The sequence below is a fragment of the Sphaerodactylus townsendi genome, linkage group LG06 (genome assembly GCF_021028975.2).
Source record: "Sphaerodactylus townsendi isolate TG3544 linkage group LG06, MPM_Stown_v2.3, whole genome shotgun sequence".
NCBI classification, from domain to species: Eukaryota; Metazoa; Chordata; class Lepidosauria; order Squamata; family Sphaerodactylidae; genus Sphaerodactylus; species Sphaerodactylus townsendi.
Genome location: NC_059430.1, coordinates 95,843,340 through 95,867,048, shown reverse-complemented (window position 1 = coordinate 95,867,048; position 23,709 = coordinate 95,843,340). Strand labels below are relative to the sequence as shown.

Here is a 23,709-nt window from a genome sequence, read left to right as displayed (position 1 = left end):
TCCTCTCTGGTTACCATTTTACTCCTGGCCAGAGCCTCAACTGAAACCCCAGGCGCCACAGTTCCTCCTGGCCAGAGCCTCAACTGGCCAATTGGCCAGAGCCATTTTACTCCTGGCCAGAGCCTCAACTGAAACCCCAGGCACCACAGTTCCAATTAAGAGATGCCCAGAACAGGGAAGAACAGCCCAGGGAAGGAAACTTACCTGGCTGGCCATTCAACTAAACTTTGTTTTATACTAACCAGGATGGCATGACCATCTTCATATTGAGTGTGACGGGGATCCTGGGCCTGGGGACAAACAGAAGGCAACAATCATTTGACAGGCAGGAAGGGACTGCAGTTCACATGGTTCCAAGTCACCTCTTGGAAACCAGGACTCACCCAGAGAGAGAGACAGCCAAAACATGAGTTTTTGAAGAATGAAAGTTGAGATTTTTTTGAAGGGACACTGGATTGTTTAGGACAGAGGTGTCTAACTCTGGTGCTTCAGATGTTCATGGACTACAATTCCCATCAGCCCCTGCTGGCATGGCCAGGGGCTGATGGGAATTATAGTCCATGAACATTTGAAGCGCCAGAGTTGGACACCCCTGGTTTAGGACAACCCCACCAATTCTGTGCTCATGTGACCCAACTTCAGAGACGGAGAATGCTTGTAGCCATTGTCAGAGCATGCGGGGATGGAATCTCCCTTCTCACCACCAGAAAACACAAGATTTCTTGCTAAACGGTGCTGCCCAAGTTGGTTCAGGCTTGTAAGCATACAGGTGACAAAAGCCTTCCCACAAGTACTGCCAGCTGTCTACTCTTGCCCCACCCTCCTCTCTAACGCAAAGCCACACACCATTCCTCCTGGACCAGGCAATGTTTCATGTGTTGCCTAGCAGCCCACCCTGGGACCTGGACATTTGGGTTCTGAGTTTAGCCTAGACTTAGTGCTTTTGGCTGGGGAGATGTTGACAAAGCAGCAGCCATTTCCTTAGGTGGAGAGGCTCAAGGTCCTGTGCTTGCTAAGATGCCCCCCAAGAACTAGGGACCAAGTGCTTGGGGCTACATATAGAAGGAATCCAGACTCACGGTGACAGAATTTGTGTGGAACCTGATCCGGAAGAAAAAAATGGAACTACTTTCTAAGGTACCGGGGAGAGTGGGAGAGGGAAGGCAGCAGGTGCACGGCACAACTGTGCATCTCTTTGCAGGAGACATTTTGATTTCTACATACAGCACGAGAGGGTACAGAAGGGCATTTTCAGAAGGTGCCTGGCTCTTTCCACTAGCAAGTTCAGTTCCAGGAGGTTCTCATGAGGGGACACTTATAACTCATCCATATCGTAGGCTCTAGACCCCCTGCTTAACTGCTCTCCATCTTGTTTGCTACAATGCTCTGATGCAAGCAGCAAACAATTTGGAAACCCACACATTTACAAGCAGAGAGCTTTGGCCTGTGCATATAAACCAACCATGGACTTTGGTCTGATCCAGCTGGCTTGTTCTTATGTTCTTATGTTCTTAACCAGTAGCTCTTAGTGGGGACTGGAGAAGTCAGTGAAATGCTGAGGTGCACAATCCTTGCAGAAGTCAGGAACTTGAACAGAAGCACAGGTAACATTTGTGAATCCCTCTGCTTTTAATAAACGTTTGGCTCTCCTCTCACATTAACTCAAACTAAGGCTGGAGAGGAGAGATGAGGTACTTTCACACCTTAGGATGCTGAAAGCAGATTTACTGGATCAGCTTTGAAATGAACACCCCTGTTGTGTTTAACTGCATATTCCTAGCTCCAACTGTCTTCTCACAAAACACACAATTCTCTGAATGGCTGATACAGTGAAATCCAAACCATGGGGGATCCTGCTAAGAGATGGCCAACAAGGTCTTTCAGTCTTTTTTTAGTCATATAATTTTAAGATGATGGGTGCTAAAAGCATTCAGTTCATGACTGGAGATTCTTCCCTGCAGTCAGGACCTTCCAGCAGGCAATCTGACACAAGCCACAATGCCTCAAGAGGGCCACGGGCCACATGGTAGTGGAATGTGCGGTGTGAGGAAGACAAGATTATCGTGAGACAGCCAGAACTCACGTGAACCAGTACAGGAAATGAGTAGCAGGAGATTATCTTGGAATCCAAATAAGGACAAAAGGCAGAACCAGTAGTATGGCTAAAAGGGTGTGATGCCGTGGAATATTCAAAGCTAACTGTTTTTCAGTCCATTTTCCAGTTTGGCTGTGACCAAAGCAACACAGAGGCTGTAGGAATAAGGTATCTGGGTTAGGCCTGAGGAAGAGTATGTGCGAATGCTCTTTGCGGACTTTAGTTCCGCATTTAATACAATCTCGCCACAAAGACTGGTGACAAAACTTGTGGATCTTGGACTCTCACATTCAATCTGTTTGTGGATTAGGGACTTCTTGTCTGGACGTTCCCAGAGGGTTAGACTGGGAAATCGGGTTTCCTCAGTTCTTACTCTAAATATGGGAACGCCACAGGGCTGTGTGTTGAGCCCTTTACTGTTCACCCTTTATACATATGATTGTACTCCTGTCTATCATAGTAACACCATTATCAAATTTGCTGATGACACAACGGTGGTGGGGCTCATCTCTGGAGGGGATGAGTCTGCCTATCGGAATGTAAAGTGGACCGACTGCTCTCATGGTGCAGGAGGAAGAATAACCTGGTTCTTAACACTAACAAGACAAAGAGGAGCTCATGAGTGGACTTATAGAAGGAATAGCTCAGAAATTCAGCCCTTGACTATAAAATGGAGATCAAAGTGGAGCGGGTGGCTAGTTTTAAATTCCTGGCTGCTAAGTTATGATTAAAGAGGATTTGACCTGGGGAGTACAGACTAACATGGTGGTTAAGAAAAGCTCCAGCAAAGACTGTACTTTCTGAGGACTTTAAGCGAAGCAACAACTAGATGGAAAAACTTCTGGTGTCCTTTTTTACCGCTGTGCTATAGAGAGTGTCCTAACCTACTGCATCTGTGTATGGTTCTCCAGTTGCACAGTGGCCGAACAGGAAGGCGCTCCAAAGGGTGATCAATACTGCACAAAGGATTATCGGCTGCCCTCTCCCCTCCTTGGAAGAAATCTATAATGCCCGAAGTCTAAATAAAGCCCAAAATATTCTAAGGGACCCGTCTCATCCAGCACACTCTCTTTTTAAACTGCTACCATCTGGCAGACTCTATACAGGGCCCCTCAGAACTAGGACAAAGAGGGGCTTTAGAGACAGCTTCTACTCTAGAGCTGTGGCTATGCTAAACTCCGCTGCTTCATATTGATGTATTTGGGGCTATGTAGGGATGGGTGGAGGATGATGATGTATGAGTCTGAAATTGCATGAGTCTGAAATTGTATGAGTCTGAAATTGTGTGCATCGAGGAATGCTGCTGTAAATTTCGTTGTGCGTGCACAATGACAATAAAATGCTTATGCTTATGCTTATGCTTATGCTTATGCTTATGAGTAGAGAAGAAGCTACAAGTAGGAAGCCCGGCAGTAAGATGGTTGAAAAGGGGATGCAAAAGAAGCACTGTAATGAGAAACAGAAAGTCAAACAAAGAGCAAATGAAAAAGGAGATCTGAGGAAACAGATCGAAGGGGTGGAAGAATGGGCTCAAAAAGGGTTAACAGGAGTGAGGAAAGTGTAGGACAGTGAACTATATTTGTTTGAAATAACCAGCCAATTATTTGGCTATAGGTTCCTAGCTGCTAGGTACTGAGTCAGCAAGAAAACTCGATTTTTGGTTGTGGGAAGGCTAAAGAGTCTGACGTTATGGTGTTCCCCTCCCTTGTCTTCCTCTTGTAGACACTTTTGCTTTGAACCACAAACCAACTCCCACCCAAATCCATGCCCGAGGCAACACTTACGCATGAGGGCAGATGTATTTCACATAAGGGAGCCGAATGGCAGACAGGGCCTCAGCCCAGCTGTGCCTGAAGGAGGGAAAGGCAGAGAGGGAAGATCAGAACTTGCCTTGCAAAGCATGCAACTGAAAGGCAAGGAGAGGCAAATGCTCCTCGCTGCCAGTGCTCCCCTGCATCCTGCCCCAGACAAATTCACTCCTCAGAAGTTTACACCTCGTGCTGCTACTCTTGAGATAAGCAGCATTTCCCTAGCACTTCAAAGTTCCCACAACCGTTCACAGACCATTAAATATGTGACAAACAATGCCTGAAGACGGATCAGTGCTGTCCTCATGTTGCTTGAGCACTGAAATATGCAATTCCCCCACACCCCCACACCCTCCCCCAGACATTAACAGAAACTCCAGGAAATCTGTTTTCTTTCCTCCAAAACATGCAGATTGTAAAATCCTCAGAGCCAATTTGCATTAACAGCAGCTCTGTTGGAACAGCTGGCACTAGATAGGCAGCAATCCCTTACCCACCTTCCTGCCTCCCCAAGGCTTGACTTTCATTTGGCTGCACAGCTTCAAGCAGCCTCCACCAAAATAAATGGCAAAGGGCCATTTTATTTGCATGCACATCAAAAAACCCTTGTCTGTTCAAATGCTCTGGAAGTCATCACTGTCCAGAGGCTGGCAACTGCTGGAGGGAAGATACCTACACTGGGCCACCCATGGCCACTATGTCCTTGCTAGAACCTGCCTGACAGATCAGAAATATTGAGCAGGTTGCAGCCTGCACATGCATCATCCCAGAGGAGCTTGGAGGTCAGGGCTGCAGTAATGGCTAGAGAAAGAGGCAGGAAATCACCAGCTCTGCCCAATGATTTCTGCCTGATCCTGGCCTCTGGGGTCTTCCAGCTTCAAGGCCTCCCAACCCCTCAAATCCCTAGCACAGCATCAGCCTCAACTACACAACAAGACCAGGCAGCTGATGGTGGTTTACAATACTCACCCTGTGTCTCCAAGCCCATGTAAAAAAATGACCTGGGAAACCAAGCAGAAAAGAAGAGGCATTAGGCCAGCACAAGCGAAAAAGTACCAGCAATGCAGGTTGGAAAGCGCAGCACCAAGTTCCATTAGGTGCAAACAACTTAATTTTTTTTAAGCATCTAGGAAGGAACAGAAATGACCCAACTTAACTGAGATGAGAAGGAGTGGCTGAGGAACACTGAACCACTTGTGTGTCACCAAATCCCAGCTGAACCCCCCCACCCCACCCCGGCCAGGTTCCATTTCACTGGAAGGGAACTTGCCAAGCTACTATCTTATCTGTCTTTGGATAAAAAATGAGAAGCCCGAGCTAAGCCACCCACCCTCCACATTTCAGGACAGGAAAACTTATCACCTGGGAGTTCCATTCCTGAGCAAGTCACACACAGCCTATGATTGCTGGGCTGGAGGTAATCACCATCTGCTAGTCAATCCAATAGGCCAAACTGGTTGCAGTGTCCTCCAACCACCTTGCCTAGTTCAACCTTGCTTCTTCTTTTTTTAAGTTGGAAGGATAAAGCAGGGTCAGGGGCTGGCTGCGTGAGTAAGCAAATTAATTCCACAGAACTGCTGAATTAGCACCTTCCCAAGAATCTCCCCTTCCCGTTTTGACACTGTTTCTAGTTCCCAAAGTAGGAGAGATGAGCTTGGACACTACATGGACCATGACTGTTGAAACCGCAGAAACCACCAAGGTAGCCAAGTGCTATTCTCAGCAGATGAGTGGTGGGGGTTAGAAGAGGCTTCATGACCCTTCTTAACTCCTAGTCTCTTCCTCTTACACCCCCCCCTCCCTCAACTCCCCTTTCCAAGATCCTTCTGGGGGCAGGGGGAATTGTGTTTGGTAGCCAATACAAAGAGATAAGCAATACAGTTCCAGCTCAAGGGGTAAACAAAAGTATCACTTCACAAACCCTGTTGCTGGTTGCAAGAGCAGCAGGCCATGATACCAAACCCAATAGTGGTATGGTAGTGACAGACACAATGACAGGAAGGGCCATTCACGCTACCTGTGACACCTCAGGGTATCCTTCTCCTGATCTGCTTCAAACTTGCTACTGTTCAAAAAGTATTTACAGCTAAAGCACAGTAAAAGGAAATAAGGGCCAACTTAATATAGATATTTGTGCCTGAACCTTTCATGCCCTAGAGACACTTTTTTTTCTGATTCTCAGCCAGACATGACTGAAAGGGATAATTTTACTTCAGATGAACTTCCCATATTTATAACTACAACTACTTCAGAAGGCTTCCCAACTATTCCAGAGTTCTGCTAAAAATGAAGGCAAGACATTAAGAAAAGCAAACTCTTAGATCTCATGTTAACATGGAGAAAATGAAGCTGGGGGTAGGGAGGGGGATCGGCATCAGGAAAAAAGATATAAAAGCCTTCCATTCTAACCTCAGGGCCATCCTAGAAAAAAACCATTGTCGCATTAGCACCTTCCAGCAGCCCATCAATCCTTCCCTTTCACTACTTAGTTCAAGCAGTAATGCCACAACTGTCCCTCCTACCTCCCTCAAACATTAAATATCAATTCTCAGGACTACTTTTACATGTTACAGCTTTTCTTCATGGAACTTTGCAGATCATAACTGAGTTTCCTTGTCTTAAAAGGTATTGCAAAATTTCGTATTACCTGATTTTAGAAAGACAGGAATGCAAGTAACAGGTCTAGCTCCTGGACAGCCATACAAACATAGGGCTGAATTGAACAGATTCATCCAGCTAGTGGAGAGGGTTTCTTCCACCACAGAAGTTCCCTGCTTTTTTCAATGTCTTATGCCAAAGAAAGATGCCGCACCTCAGAGGAAAGTGCCTCAGCTAGCAGAACAGCTGCATGAGATCCAACCCATAGTATACAGTCAATGCTGCAGAATCAATCAACCTGAGTATCTTGGCCCTCATCAAATTTGCTTCAGCGAGATACCAGTTCTTAGGACTGGGCAGGAAGATTTTTAAACAGAAAGACAGACAAGAGTGGCTTGGAAGAGACAAGCGTGGTCAAGAGATGCAACTTCCAGCACTATGCATGGTTACTTGCCTTACACAACAGTAACAACCCACTGGGCCTCAGACTTCATCTAGCTCCACACCTCTACCCTGCTGTCACCTGTAGTGCTTGAAAAATTGAATACCAGGTGCAGAATTATGTGAAACAAGACAGGGGACCACTGAGGATCAACAAGGGAGAATTCCCATCCTCACTGGCCCCTCTTTCCTTCTCCTTTGCTGTTACCACCATAGATCCGTACCCAACTGACCAGTCTCTTCCCCATTCAACTGAGCAATCTCTCCCACCTTTTATGATTTTTTTGCATTGCCTGTAAATCTCAAGGAGAAGCAGTAATCAGTTGTATACAGTAAAAAGTTTTGCTATCTAATTATGGGGACTGGGGATTGCTGGTTAATTAGACGTCCCAGGCACTTAAGTTTATTGCTCTGCTCCCTTTGCAAAGGAATCCACAGCAACCAAACCCCACCCTATTGAGAATGTCATGGTAACCACCCTCATGCCTGATGAGACCCTTCCCTTCCCTGGCACGCCCCCACCACCAACCTGGCCATCCTATGCAACAGGCAGACAAGCAGGCCAGCTGCCCAGGAGCCCTCTGGCCCAGCTTGCCCCTGATAGCTTAAAGACAGCTGAGGAGAAAGGAGACATTTAAGGATAAGCTGGCAGCAATGGCTGTCAGGGACACAGCAAAATACAGAGGCATCTAGCTGGCTGCTGTGAGGGGCATACACTCAAAAGGCACAAGGTAGCTGAAGGGACAGCAGTGCTGGGTAACTGAGCATTCTGTATAATTAAGTGCCAAAAAACACAGTATCCAGCTTTCTGTATTTTCCCACAAACCTGGGAGATAGAAGTATTTCGCCCAGTCCTCCCTTGCAGATTTTGTGATCCACATAGGAAAGTTATCCATTACTTCTAGATCTGATTGCCAGGTCTATGCAAATGTGTTTGATTCACATAAGTTACACTCCTTGTAAAATTCAGATTTTTGTGGGCACAGAATATACAAATGTGAGCAAGAGTACAGTTCCGATCATGTCAGTATAGCCAAGGTCAGCAGCAAGAATGAGGATTAAGTGAGCTTTAGGGTCTTACAGTGACAGCTATGGCTCTCTGGTCTGCCATGCCCCCCCCCCCACTTTTAAATTAGGATGGCGAAGAACGAGGCTTGGTTATTGATTTTCTCGTTAGTACAGCAGGAACCATGGGCTAGCACATGTTTGGATAGCTGGGCTAATTACCTGCCAGAGACGGCAAGACTGGCTGAGTGCAGGTCCTACACAAACAACATTGCATGGTTAACTAGAAAAGGAAACAGACTGTTTTTATTTTTTGCTACTGTCCCCTCCAAACAAATTCCCTTGATAAAAATCCCACCCTTCCCCCACCCACCTCACCGGGAGAGGAGCCCCTTCATATTTACAAGCAGGAGAGGGAAAGAGGAGATCCAGTTAATTCCTCTAATCTTCCTGGATCCCAGCAGATGGTAGGCCTAAGAGAGGATGTGCTTACCGCTGCAGTCTCCCGCTCTGCCCCTGAAATGGTCACGGCATCGGCAAGGAGGGGGACAGACATGTTGTTACCGCACATACACCAATAGAGACTTCAACTGCTCACACCTATAGGACAGAAAGATGGACACACAAGTATATTCATTTATATTCGCAAATGCATTCAAATATATTCACTTTGCATATGGAAGACACTGCACAATATTTAACTCATCCCCAATGGTCCTGTCAAATAGATTGCTTTGTACCTGATTTACAAGAAACAGACAGAAGCAAGTAATGGCTGCAGCCTTCCACCAAGTCTAGACAGAGCAAAACATCTTCCATCCAAGAACCCTTCCATCACACACCGGGGTCAGGAACTTGCCCCCCCCCCCTTTTTTTTTAAATGAAAGCCATGATTTTCACCTTGAGGGATATTGTAATCCAGAATACCCTTACTTAACACCTGGGCACTCTTACTGCTTGGAGTACAACTCCTCGACCTTCAAGCAGCCAGGATGAAAGGCAGCCTCCCTGGGCAAGTTTGTTTCAGACTGCCCCGGCAGTTACTAAACATGAACGAACTGCTCTACCTATAAGCCAGAAAGAAAGAAAAGAAAACAGGATGGCTTCTCGCAGAAGCCAATAAAAATGCAACATTTGCAGACTTGCTAATATTCTGGAATACTTGCAAATCTAGGAGGGAGCTGCCACACAAGCCAGACGCAAGACTGAAAGATGGACAAGATGTTCAAAAGTTATGAATAATTTGAATACCAACCTATTAGGGTCTGTACAGCCTTCATCCAGAGCTGGATATATTCAAATAGGCAGCTCTGATTTAGGACTGCATACATTTGAGGTACTAAGCTTCATGTAATTCCCTTGAAGGTCTGTACGGACACACTGGTACCCAGATTTCTCAGTACTAGAATACATATTCTGCAGTCTTCTTATAACAGATCCAAGACAGAATGTTAGAGGAGTCTGGAACTGCCACTGGGTTTTGAATAACAGCAGCAAACATCCCAGAACATTCCACACCCTTAAACACCCCTAAACTGGAATTTTCAAGGAAGTAATTTCTACATTCAAAATGCCAAGCTAGTTCAGTTTTAACTAGTGTATGGTAAATACCCTGTTCCCCTTAATTGTGATTTAACATTTTTATAATGTAAGTGTAAAAGTGAATACAATTCTCATTCTCAAGAGGTAAAATACCAACTCCAATAAATGTCTCTACAGAAACATATGCAAAGAGGCTGTGAGCATCTTTTTAACATACTAGGAAATGGCTTTGGCCACTAGCTGAGACTCTCTCCCTCCTATCTGCCCCTATTTGACTTGGCACACTAGAAAGTTTACAAAGAAATAGCTATGGGGGAAAGCACAGGCACAGAACACAGACAACCACTAACTGAATGTGTAAATTCGGAACACAGTTACTCCAGTGTAAGACCATTGCAGTCAGTGGGCTTGGCCTGCATTGCACTGTAAAGTTTTCATATAGGAAGAGAAGGATCATTTCACTGGGAAAAGCCTTCTGTAACACTTTGAAGACAAGGAAAATGGCTATGTTTCTGCCAACAGGAAACAATAAGGGGGAAAGAACAAAGGTCTAATAGGCAAACACCCAGCCCAGAGGTGCATATGTTCTCCAAAGCCATCTGGTTTGGTCCCATGAATTCAAAGCAAATACAAAATCTCAGCTAATCTCAGGATTCAAAATTAAACTTGAACACAAATTGGCTAACAAAATGGAAACTAGAAATACAAAGAATAAAAATGCCTTGTTTCCCCCCCTCAACTCTGACAGTTTGCCTTTGTTCAATATTAAGACATAAAGGTGCAATGGGTATTTAAAATCTTAACAGGGAAGGAGGAGAACACTTCAGAATTAAGGCTGAGACTCCCTTTCCTTGGAAAAAAACTAGAGAAAATTCAAGAGTCAGGATTAGGATATCCTAGCAAGGAGCTCTATGACAATCTTTCATGAGGAAGTAAAGACTGGAAGGAATTCTGTTATTCTTCAGTACAATCCCCCACCCCACCCCACCCCCGGCAAGATACTCCCTCCTAGTGCACACCAGTACTCAAAGGCCTTCTGCATGCTTTGCAAACATACACTGTCTGCCAATATTAGCCAAATGAGCCCAGCTGACTGTCCCACTAGAAAAATCCCAGCCTGCTTTAGTGATGACAGGTGTGCAATTGTGGCCTAAACCATCACAAAGACAACAGCTCTCCTGTAATTTTACACTCCCCTTCATTATGATTTACTTATTACATTTATGTTTCCTCCAACATGCAATTCAAAGTGAGATATACTGAGACTTTCCAAGAGGCCTCCTAATCAAGTCCAGATGAGATTAACTGCTGCTTAATGTCAGCAAGACCGTTGTCCGATGCTTCAACTACACCCTGGTTGCTGAGGGAATTCTTACTTACCGCAGAAGGGCAGGTACAAAGATTTTTACAAAACTGGTCTCCAACTGCACCCATCCACACAATGAAAATGGCTTAGGCTTCCTCACATGGGAGGCATTGGTCAGCCAGCATGCAGCTAAAAGAAATACAGAACAGCCAAAGCCCCTTCCACTGTGCTGCACATCAAGGAACTTTACAGCTCCTGCTCAACCTAAGGAACTTTGATTAATTACTGCTGATGCCATCAAAGTGTTTTATTATTTTAAGTACTAAAAACAAATCATGCAAAACAGAATTTCCCCAGACCAATGGTGCCCAATCTTTTTGAGCTTGCAGGCACATTTGGGATTCTGACAAGGCATGGTGGGTGCAGCAACAAAATGGTTGCCACAAAATGGCTGCCACAGCTTACCTTCAGTCACACAGTGCAGATTTTTATGCTGTGGTGGGAGCTGCCACCAAAGCAATGTTTTAAAAATCTACATAGCCAATCAAATCTCCAGTAGTCCATCAGAAGCTTTGCTCGGCAAAAGCCCTCTGTAGCCCACTGACTTCATATAAACACTTGGTAGGTGTCAGAAAACGCTCTGGAAGGCTATATGGCACCCATGGGTACCACACTGGGGACCTCTGTCTTAGGCCATGCACACCCTGGCTTTCTCCAGTTGCACAGTACCCTGCATATAGGAGCAATAGAGTAATTCATACCTTCTATAGGTCATTTTGTTTTCTTGGTTCAATCAGAACAAGTCATCATTTAAGAGCTTCAGTGTGAGAACCGAACCCACAACTTTCAGCCAAGGCTTGAGTGCTCATCACACGCCTCTCTGGGGTGATGTGAAGAAGTCACAACCAGCATGAATGCAGAGTGTGGCTGCTGCCCTCAGTATTTCCCTCCTCCACAACAATCTTTTTCTCTTTAGCCCTGAAAACATCAGTGCTGCAGAAACTGCAAACCCACCGATCTTCCCTGCACATGGCAACTGCAGCTAAGATTGCATACAACTCTTTGACGAGGGGCCGTGTGAGATACCCTGCAAAGGGCTTTGGGAAGCAGCAGACCCAAAAAGAGCCAGCTACTCTAACTGGGCTATAAGCGTGGGACTTCCTGCATGCTAGGAAGGGATAAGATGAGCGCTGGCCTACCTCTGTGCCACCAGGAAAAGGACAAGGCTATTTATATAATTGCTGATAACAATGCAGAGACACAAGGAGAGCCTGTTATGCCATGGTTGCTATTGGAGCTATACTGGAGGGGGTGGTGGAAATAGGTATACCTGAAACCACCAACTTAGGTCATAAAAAGCTAGGCAGGAGTTTATACCCTTTTTATACCCAATTTTATACCCAATTTATACCCCACCCTATACCATAGTCTCAGGGTGGATAACAAATGGGGATGATCCTGTTGAAACATACGAAGTTAAAATTAGAATAAAAACATAGTTAAAACAATACATAAAATCCGTTAAAACCCCATGAAAAATCCCTACCACACACCCCTGTGGCTGGCATCAGTGAGAGGGTCCCCGGGGGGGGGGGGGGGAGTCAACCACTAATCTGTTTCCAAGTTGTTGGTACCCCAGGTAGCTTGTACCTCTCACTGTGTGCTACAAGCACCGCAGCACCTCTAAGCCCCTCAATTCTGCCACCAGGTCAAAATAATAAAGTATCATCATTGCAGGGAGTTCTGGCAGTAGGCATGAGGCAACTGTCTACCAAACTGTGAACCAATTGAGAAAAATCTCCAAAAACCTCAACTGTTAATTAAAAGAAAAACTTTTCCTGTCTCAAGTTTGCAGAGGGAAATACTGATTCTGGTTTCCCCAGCAACAAAGACATACTGCTACTGACAAGCAAATGAGCAAGTTGAAAAGGGAATTCCACAAGTCAGGAAAGGAGATGTTGCTCTTTCCCTTACCCAGATTCCACAGGTCCAAATCTCCTGTTCTTGCTATGAACCAAAACTTTTCTTTCTGAGTGTTTTGCAAGAAAGTTCAACATAAGAGTCCAAACTATGTGATAAACACCTTTTCAAAACAGAATGCTTCTTGGGCAGCAAGTTCAGGTCAATAGGTTCCATCTGCAAATTTATTTCAGTGGCAGAACTCTGGCTTATTTTTTTAAAGCATACATGAATAAACACGAAGCTGACATACTAAATTAGGTCACTGGCCCATCAAGGCTTTCCCAGGTCTCAGGAAGAGGTCTTTCACATCACTAGCTACCTGCTCCTTTCAACCAAAGATGCTGAGGACTGACCTGGGATCTTGTTCATGCAAAGCAGAGGCCCTCTCCACTGAGTCATAGCCCCTCCCCTAAAGAAAAAACGTTTTTGTTTCCATCTCTACCATGACAGTCCAAGACTACAGTTTCCCTGAAAAATGTGGACCTCTGGCTTTATTGACTTGGGGAGGAGAGGTCATACACCTACTTGACACATTGTAAGGTTCATACATAGTAAGGTGACCGTGTAACCTTGGAAAGATTTGCTGGATGGGTGACTTTGCCTTTGGGAAAAGCAGAACAGACCACCTGATAACCATTCCCACTCCATGATAAATGTGCAGCAGCTAATCCTTCTTTGCAAGTGTGTTTTCTATCACCTCTTAGTCCTTATCTAACAGCCATACCTGAATAGGGCCCCTCAAGCCAGCTCTTGACCAGCTCCCCAGAAAACAGGTTGTAAACTTCTACCCCAGGTGTCTTTAACAAGGCCGTCTGGCTGGACAGCACATGCAGAATACCATGCTGGATGTGCCAAGCTATTTTATCCCAGATCCCACTGAAGCCTATTTGGTACCCTGCTCAGTAACTCAGCAAGACCAAAACTACCAAGCTACCATCCCAGACTGAACAATAAAGCAGCCTCGAAAACTGATCCCAAAGTTAATTGTCCGGGTGCGAGCCCCAGCGCAGCGCCCGGACTTGTTCTGGGGTCACGTGAGGCTGTGGCCGCTACCGAGGAGAGGATGGCACGTCGCCTGGCCGATTAGCCGCCTCCCTGCCCCGGAGATCTGCCGCCTCCCAGCCCCGACGGGACGCCGCCGCCCCGACATGGCGACTCACCAACGCCAGAACCAGACACCATGTCGATATATCAACCCCCTGACCATTCAACTGGGCGGCCAGCAGATCCGCCGGCTCGAACGCGCCTTGTTGAGGGAGTGTGGGGGCGGGGCTCTGAGCCCAGCCGGGCTCGCCTAGCCTCAGCTGAGCCTGATCAGGAGGGGCGACAGCTGGGACGAGGCAGGGAGTTGAGAGGGAGAAAGGGATATAAGGGGGTGGGAAAGGAAGCTCAGGGGCATTGGCTGTGGGAAGAGGGTGGAAGGGAGTCCTGCGAGGAGGCAGGGGAAAAGAACTGCTTAGCAGAAAAGAGAGCTGCTTAGCAGGGAAAGAGAGCTGGTTAGCCCAGGAGGGCAGGGACAGGAAGGGTCCTGCAGCCCAGCTGTGCCAGAGAACAAGCTGGGGAACTGGTGCTGAGCCCCCACCCTGTGAGGGTACAACAGGGGAGGGGGAGTGGTGGGAAGCCTGGGAGGCAGACCCACCCTCGCTCAGTGAGGTAACTGAGTGAGGAGAAGAGTGCAGGAAGGGAGCAGAAAGGGCGTCAGGGCACGCCACATGCTGAGGCGCCCTGTGGGTGAGGTTATTTAAGTCATCGTCTGAGGAGGACAATCCCCAGGTAAAGGGAGGTGGGACGGCACACTCGCCCCAGGGGGACGGGCGGTCAGGGGAGGCGCCACAGGAACACAATACTGACAGTCAGAATGCAACCAGGGATGGAGAGAACCTGTTTGCAGGTAGACAGTTTAGATTCAATCCCTACCATCTTCAGCTAGAAAGCTCAGGGAGTATGTAATTTATTTTACTGCATTTGTATCCCACCAGTCTCCCTGATGGGACCCAAAGCATCTTACATTGTTCTCTTCTCTATTTTATCATCACAAAAATCCTGCAAGGGAGGTTGGGCTGAGAGACAGTGACTGGCCGATCACTTGGCAAGCTTCTGTGGCAGCGGGGGCAACTGGGATTCAAATCTGGGTCTCCCAGATCCTAGTCTAAAACTTTGACTACTACACCATGGTGATGAAAAAGTCTGTCAGAGACACTGCAGCCATTCAGAGCAGGCACTATTAACCCTGATAGCAGTTTAAAGTATGTTCAAAGCCACATAGATCAGAAAGGCAGGAAAAGATGAACACCATGGGATGCCTAATTCTGTGCTACAGTGTTTCCCCGAAAATAAGACAGGGTCTTATATTAATTTTTGCACCAAAAGATGCGTTAGGACTTATTTTCGGGGAAATACGGTACCTTCACAATTTATTAAGGCGGGCTCTCGGCAGCCCCGTTGCTTCCCTGTCACGTGTGATGCAAGCTGCATCCTCATTGGCAGGGAGCACCCTGCTGGATCCCGCCATCCTGATCTGTAACTACCGGTAGGGCTTATTTTTGGAGTAGGGCATATATTTTACGCCTCCTCCAAAAATCCTGAAAAATCATGATAGGGCTTATTTTCGGGGTAGGGCTTATTTTCGAGGAAACACGGTAGACTTGCTAGCCTGATTTTTCCAGTGAGAAAGATATCACCAAACATCCCCCCCACCCCCCCACGCATGCATATTCATTTTTTATGGGAGGGCCAAAGAGCCTTCAGCAGGACAGGAGGACTTCCAGGCCGCAGTCACTCATATGCCTAAAAAATATAGATACCAGCTCTTGGAAGACTGGTATACTTTCTTCCTCTCTCCAACTCAACTACCTAAACATTTAATACTGTCACCCAATTAATCTGTAATCTTTTTCATACTGCACATTTTTATCCTGATGTTCTTCCAGGAAGCTCATGGTGACACAAGTAATTTCTCCCTCCTCTAGTTTATCCTCACAACCAGACTGTGAGGTAGATTACACTCAGAGAGAATGACTATCCCAAAATCACACAGTGAGCTTCCTGCATGAGTGGCAATTTGAACCCACATCTCCCCAATCCCAGTCCAACATACTATTACACCACCTAGGTTCACACAGGAATTTCTCAGGTCACATGTTCAAAATCAAAAACACACACTCCAGACTGGTTGTTGTGGGCTTTCCAGGCTGTGTGGCCATGGTCTGGTAGATCTTGTTCCTAACGTTTCGCCTGCATCTGCAGCTGGCATCTTCAGAGGTGTATCACAGAAGGGTGTACACCTCTGTGAATCACAGAAGGAAGTCTGTTACACGCTGTGTCCAGTGAGAAGGGAATGTTTAGTGGGGTATATACTGTCCATGTCCCAGGGTGGGGAACCAATCAGTAAGTGTTACACACTATGTCTCTGTGATACACCTCTGAAAATGCCAGCCACAGATGCAGGCGAAACGTTAGGAACAAGATCCACTAGACCACGGCCACATATCCCGGAAAGCCTACAACAACCAGTTGAGTCCGGCCGTGAAAGCCTTTGACAATACACACTCCAGAAATTAAGAAAAGGAAATATGTATTTGGAAAGTCCAAAGTAGAAGTTCAAGAGGAAGACACAAAATAGGAAACGTCAAGGCTTAAAGGGGGGGGGGGGGGCACAACATATTACTGAGTTTCACAATAAACCAATATCTGAATGAGCTATGTAGCTTTCAAAAGAAATTATCCTCTGGCTTGAATTTACACCCACTCAGCACAACAAAAAATCTTACAGCCCCATCAAAATTAGCTTCCCTATTAGAAGATTGGAAGGCAGCCAGTACAACACCAGCTGTAACATTTTAAATTGTTACATGTGTGTTTCTTTAAATTGAGAGGCAAGTTGTAAAAAGAACAGGGGTGAAAGGGGGATGAAAAAGTGAGGTGACTGGGTTAACACTGGAGAGTGACTGAGTAGTCTGTGCTGAACTAAGAGTTGGAGAGAGAGCATGTATAACTAAGGAGAGAGACAGAAGTCTATGCTGGAGACCAACAGGGAGTCAGTCTGAGCTAAACTGAATCAGAGCATGCACAGAACTTGACAGAGAGAGAAAATAGTATGTGCTGAACAGAGAGACAGTATTCTCTGCAGAAGACTGGAAGAGAGAGTCGGTCTGTGCTGTACTGAGAGTGAGAGACTAGAAAAGGAGTCAAATCCTAACAGGGTCTCAGAGATGTAAAGGAGTGAACTGATGTAAAGGAAAACTCACCTCAGCAAAAGTTGTTGTTTTATTTATTGTAATTTATTTTTTGAAACATTATAAGCTAAAGAACACGTATAAATAAAAAATTATTTTGTTAAATGTAACCTTGAACCCCCCACTAGTAATTTCCTCAGGACCACGCAGCCCTTTGAAAATGCTTCAAATCTTAGACACACTGCTTCAGAAGAAAGTAGAAAGGGGTCTGGAATTAAATTCTTGGTGGCAGCAAAATACAGAGAAAGAAGGGGAAAAGTAAACATTGTTTTGCACCTATACATATTTATCTGTAAAAAAAAGCGAGTGGGCATCAAATTAATTCTTTAGAAGGACTCCAGTACAGACCTCTTTATAAAGGTTCAAACTGTTAAATAGACAAGAGGAAGAAAAATCAGCATTGTTTCTTCAAAGATTGGTTTTGTCTCAAAGGAATTCATTATCAGTGTGAAATACATCAACAGGGTGATCTGCTAGATGTTATATACTTGGACTTCCTACAAACACATGACAAAATTTAAAAACTGCTAACAGAACAAAGCGGTCATGAGATGAGGACTGATCCCCTCATGCATAGCTTAAGTGGCAAAAAGGAGACAGAATTGTACTGACACTTTTCTCAGTGGAGGGAAGTAAATTATTCTCTACAAAAAAAAGGTGTTAATTTTAACCTATTCATATATTATCTGGAGACAGAATGAAAAACAAGGGAGGTGGCTTGCAGAAGATATCACATTATTCAGGAATAACAGCATACACAGAATAGAGACTGAAAATAAAACAGCAAGGTATTATGCAATTACACAAATTTGTGGTGCAGCAACAACTCTACATTGCACTCATACTTCAGGTTACTCCCTCTCAAAAATCTCATGGAGCTAGAAAAGGCTGTGCCAATTAGGCAGGCTAAAGATATTGTGGCTTATCCATCAACTTGGACCGGGTACCCTTTCAGACCATCTCACAGGCCTGCTTGAGAGCATAACCTGGAGTAATGAAATTATGAATCTGGGTGGGGAGGATAAACAGAAATTTTTGTTCCTTTCATAACAGAAGTTTAGGTCACTTAATGGAAGCTGATTGGCAATAGGTTCAGATCAGAACATTATACTGTACAGAATTCATGGCCATGCAATGTACTCATGGTAACTAGCTCAGATGGCTTTAAAGCTTTGGAGGACAGCTCTATCACCCTGGAGAGCTCATTGGAATATCTATGTTCAGAAGGTTCTGCATATCTGATGCTGGGAACAAGCAAGAGATAAGGGATGTCCTGCTTGAGGGCTTCTAGAATCAGTCACCTAGTTACAGTTGCCATGTGGGGTTAGATTGAAGAGACCTTGATCTCACCCCCCACAAGGCAATTTTAGGTCAGCACTCCTTTATTTTCTTTATTTAAAACATTCTTATGCCACCTCTCCACCCAACCAGGCTCTCTAAAGGCAAAAGTCTAACATCATTTTAAATGTTATTAATATTGAATGTTTTAACATAGGTATACAGTAATTCAATAAAAAACATAGAAGCACATAAAACACCAAAAAACCAGGAAGGAGGTCAATAAAAGTTATTGGGGGTATGCCGAATAGGACAAAAATAGTCTTCACCTGCTGGCAGAAGACAATGATAGAGAGAGAGAAATGAATCTCCCTAGGGCCGTGGTGGTGAACCTTTGGCACTCCAGATGTTATGGACTACAATTCCCATCAGCCCCTTCCAGCATGGCCAATTGGCCATGCTGGCAGGGGCTGATGGGAATTGTAGTCCATAACATTTGGAGTGCCAAAGGTTCGCCACCACAGCCCTAGGGAGGGAATTCCAAAATTTGGCCCCATGACCAAGAAGGACCTCTCTCAGGTTACCACCTATCTAGGCTCAGATGGCACAGGAACGTGAAATAGGGCTTCCAAAGATGACTGGAGTGGACAAGTAGGTGCATAAGGAAAAAGGCAGTCCTTAGGCATGCTGGCCTCAAGCCACCCAGGACTTGAAAGGTCAACATAATACCTAGAATTGGGCCCAGTACAAATTGGGAACAAGAACAGAGAAGGATACGCAAAGGATAGATTTGAAAGAATAAGTAACGTTTTCTTGTACTGTTGGCTTTCATGGCTGGACAACTGCTTGTTGTGGGCTTTCCAGGATGTGGCCATGTTCTGGTAGATCTTGTCCTAACTTTTTGCCTGCATCTGTGGCCGGCATCTTCAGAAGATGCCAGCCACCGATGCAGGGAAACGTTAGGAACAAGATCTACCCGACCATTGCCACACAGCCCAGAAAGCCCACAACAAGCAGTAAAGCCTTGTTGAATCAGACCAGTAGTCTGTCTAATCTACCAGCTTCACACAATGTCCAACCAATTCACTGAGGCAAAGGCTTTCCACTGATGTGGCCTCCTTGCAGTGGTATTCAGAGATTAACTGCCTCAGGATGTGGAGGTCCCCCTTTAGTCACCATGGGTACTTAATAATTATCCATTGCCCATATCTGAGTGAAAGGAAAGGGAGCCATTCAAATGGGATTTAAATTGTATACTCTACTGATTCTCTGTTAACAAAAGGAAGCCATGCAATATTAATAATAATGCCTGTTCAGCAATGACAGCATTCAATGAATGGTTTGCAGACACAAAGACAGCCCCAACATTCAAGGAGCTTGTGAATATATAGTACAAGCAAGCAGATCTCTACCACCACCTGTACAGAAAGCCCAGAAGAGGTTAGTTTGGAACCAAAGAGGCAAATGGTTGATCTGGATTGAAACCAAATGGATTTATCTTTCTCTGGTCTCAATTCTTTATTCAAAGCTTTGTCAAACAACCCCAGATGCCCTGTTGCAATTTCACCTTTCTTGTTCTTCTTAAAATAAATAAATGCTTCAAGCCTTGTAGGGCACACAACCCAACCTAATCGAAGATATTTATAATTCATTTCTTCAAATTGCTACAGAGCATTTACATGCTGAGGACAGGAGGGAGACTGGGGCTGAAAACGGGTTATCACCCCTATACTCCAGCCTTTTGTCTGTTCCCCTCAGTGGATCAAAATTCAGTCAGTTTATGGAATTCACCATCCTCAAAAGTGTTGATAGTTTTCCTAAGCAGAATCCAAACAAAACCATGGAGAAAAGTCTTTTCTCTGTGATACACCTCTGAAGATGCCAGCCAAAGATGCAGGCGAAATGTTAGGAACAAAATCCACCAGACCACGGCCACACAGCCCGGAAAATCCTCCAGAACCAGTTGAATCCAGGCGTGAAAGTCTTCGACAATACAAAGGGGCAGTTGCTTTCAGGAACATTATGCTAACCACCACTTTAAAGAGACTGTTGGACTGGAAAGCCCTTCATCCAACTAAGTAGCTATATAACCTAATATAGCCAATATAACCTAATTAACAGCTCTATGCCATCTGACAACTAATGATCCAAACCATTGATCATCATCACCCTAATATAACCAGATCTGAAACTTCTGGCCTGTCTGACTGACTCATGCACAAGTTCAGTCCTATAGAGGAGTTAAGATTTTTGCAGCACATAATCATCTAAACCAGTAATCCTAGACGTTTAAAATTTCAGAGCTCATTGGGGCTTATTTTCTAAGTAAATCAGACTGTAAGATAAAATCATAAGTATGGATTAGAACATTCCAACTGGAGGACAGTTTACATCCATCAAGGTTATGAGCACACACCTTTGAATCTTGAGAATCTCAGTCCCCATATCCCTCTTTCCATTCCTTTGAGATATAGAGATAAATCTGAATGCATAACGGACAGCAATTCAACATACTTTCCAGTGCTTAAGATGCTGCACACTTCTGCTTGAAAGGAGTAAGGCAAGAAATGTTATCAGCATCCAAGACACCAGATGATGCCCCAACAGTCTGATTCAGAATGAGGCAACTTCCACTCTTCATGCTGAAGGAGCAGCTTTTCTGCTTACACCACAGTGAGCCATCATCACCTATCAGCGTCTTCCCCCCTCCACCTCTGTTCCCGAAAGGTTGAGCTGGTGAAAGGTGCTAGTGCAAAACGGAGGAGAAAGATGAAAAGGACGACAGGGATCTCCTGCGCATTTATCTGCTTGGACCAGGAAAAGAATTTCGGGTCCTGGAGAGTTGCGGTCCCTGCCAAAACTCCCCTGCCATTCTTAAAAGCACCAACTCCTTCCATCCTCCTTCGCACCTGGTTCAGGAACACTCATCCTATTTCCTCAGCCCCATGATTAATCTCTTTGATTTTTATGGCTTTCCATCCATCATCCCGTCCCCGGAAAAATAAGGACCCCCCCCCCTCCCTTATCTCAGCCCACTCCCAACAGGTGCCACACCCTCCTCTCCCACTACAGGCTTTCATGGTCCCGGCCCCTCCCCCTCCCCCTCGCTTTTGCCGCACATGCCTTGGCGCCTCCCACTATCCCCTCCCCCCACACCAGCCAACCGCTCACTTAAGCCCACGCAGAGGGGGGTCCCCCCATTTATTACAGCCCCCTACCCAAATCCTTTTGCCCTCCAGGCCCCACTGAGCTCTTTCATTCTCTCACCCCTTCCTTCCTTCCCGTCTCCTTTTCACCCGGCTTCTGACTGAAGACTCGGGCTCGAGCTCTCCCAGACCGCCCCGGATGTTCCGTTACCGCCACGAGCACGCGCAAGGTGGGCGAGGACGCGTCTTCCGGAAGTGAGCCGTGTCCGCTGTCCCAAGCCGGCTTGTACGGAATCTGGAAGAGAGGGGTGCTGATGGGGGCGGCCATCTTGGTTGTCTCCAGGCTGGCACTATTAAAAAACAAAAACGAGATGCGTTTAACTATTACATTCTTTTTTTAAAAAAAAGTTTCCCTTTAATCTTTTCGTGCTTTTTGCAAGATGTAGTTATTTATTGGAAATAACCTCAGGTAAACCTGAGAATACTTAAAATGCGAAGGCTGATAGGAAATAGCAATAAAAACGAATTAAGTAAAAAACAAAAGCCTACGTAAAAAAACACCAGTAGTGTAGCTCTTTAATACTTTCATGCTTCAAAAAATTCTTCTTTAAAAATTTTCATGCCTCTTTTTAAAAAGCAAGAAACAGTTCTATATATATAAATATATATAAAAAACTTAAATATTATCATGGCTTGTGTTAAAAAGTTATACCACTTGATGCCTTGGATAAACAGTAATTCCCATACAGTGGAACCTCAGTTTTCGTTGGTAATCCGTCCGAAAAGAATCGATGAAAACCGAAACCGATGAAAACCGAGGCAAACTTTTCCATAGGAATCAATGTACAAAATGTTGAAATTCTGGATAATTTTGGCACACCATGTAGATAGCTAACAGCCAGGTGGATCTAGAAATCGCCCAGAAATACAACCCACTGTCAGAAGATCAAGTTTCTAGCATCTTAACAGCCCAATCCAGAATGGGGTGGGGGGGATGAAGTCCTGGAAGTGGTAGGGGCTTTCCCAGTGTGGGTGCCCATCCTGTTGTTGAAGGGTGCATACGGAGTCTTTATTTAGTCAGCTTCCACCAGGCTTTCAGCCCCGGAACTCCAACTCCCTAGCTGCAGACATACTGCACCAGAAAGTGTGGTGTAAGTCATTTTGCACTTTGGGTTTTCAGGAAGACATGGGTTTTTGTTTGTTTCTTGGCTTTCTTGCATCACCTAAAATCCCTTTGGAGGTGGCATGATAGCACATAAGCAGCACCATCCCTGGCCACCGCGCACCCAGGATTGGGCTGCCCAGTACCTTAAAGACAAGCAAGATTTTCAGATACGCGTATAAGACTACTTTTGAACCCTGGGAAATCATCTGTAAAGTCTGTGGTCGTCTTATACGCCAGGTGCTGAGCAGGTGGTACTGAGCGGGCGGTACTCTATATTTTAACTGGAAAAGTGGGGGGGTCGTCTTATACGCCCAGTCGTCTTATACGCCGGTATATACGGTAGGCTTTTGAGAGTCAACGCTCCCTTTGTCAGATACCAGATGGTGCAGCATCTGACAAAGGGAGCAGTGGAAATCTTGATGGTTTTTTAAGATGCCAACACAGCTACCAACTTGAAACTCACCTCCAAAGATTAATGCCCCTGGAGAAAATGGCAGCTTCAGAACTCTATGGCTTCACATCATTGCTGAGCTTCTTCCCCGAGCTCTGACCTCTGCTAGCACTACCCCAAATATCCAGGAATTTCCCCATCCAGAGTTGGCAACTTTATTAACTGATCTGCCTCTATGACCAAAATGAAACACTTGCCTGCAGCCAAGAAAGTTCCTTGTGCCAAGGTAAAGTATTACTGTTAGTGGAATCCAGCTGAAAGATTGTAGCAATTTACCACTATAGCTGATTGGTATTAACAGATGTGTTCTCTTCTGGGAATTCCTGGTCTCCCCCATGAAAATCTGAGAGTTGTAATGCATTACATGGAGGGCAGTCTTTGAAACCTTCAATCACTTCAGTATGTATTCACTAAATTATTAACAGGAAGCCACTGTAACAAACATGACATACTCCATGAACTTTGGTTCCCTACTTCTGGGCATCATTCAAAGTTTATTAACTTTAATTTTTAATATACATTACATTATAAATTATTTATATTTGATCCATATATGCATTATAAATTTATAATTTATTACCATTAAAGCTCTAAATGGTTTGGGATTAGTGCATCTGAGAGACCATGTTCACTTCTATGAACCAACATACTGGTTAAGGTGATTTTCTGGAGTTAGG

General features: G+C 45.2%; 1 protein-coding gene across 1 annotated transcript in view; it reads right to left on the bottom strand.

Moving 5' to 3' along the window:
• The window catches only part of LYPLA2 (lysophospholipase 2), a 29,427-nt gene extending 7,791 nt beyond the window's left edge, over positions 1–21,636 (bottom strand). The window contains exons 1-5 of the mRNA XM_048500667.1: positions 21,538–21,636; positions 8,441–8,547; positions 4,873–4,904; positions 3,880–3,945; positions 243–290 (exon numbers count right to left, since the gene is read on the bottom strand). Of these exons, the coding sequence (XP_048356624.1) occupies positions 243–290; positions 3,880–3,945; positions 4,873–4,904; positions 8,441–8,518 (224 nt within the window). The 5' untranslated portion in view covers positions 8,519–8,547; positions 21,538–21,636. The remainder of the gene's footprint in view (positions 1–242; positions 291–3,879; positions 3,946–4,872; positions 4,905–8,440; positions 8,548–21,537) is intronic.
• Between the last annotated feature and the right edge of the window lie 2,073 nt (positions 21,637–23,709).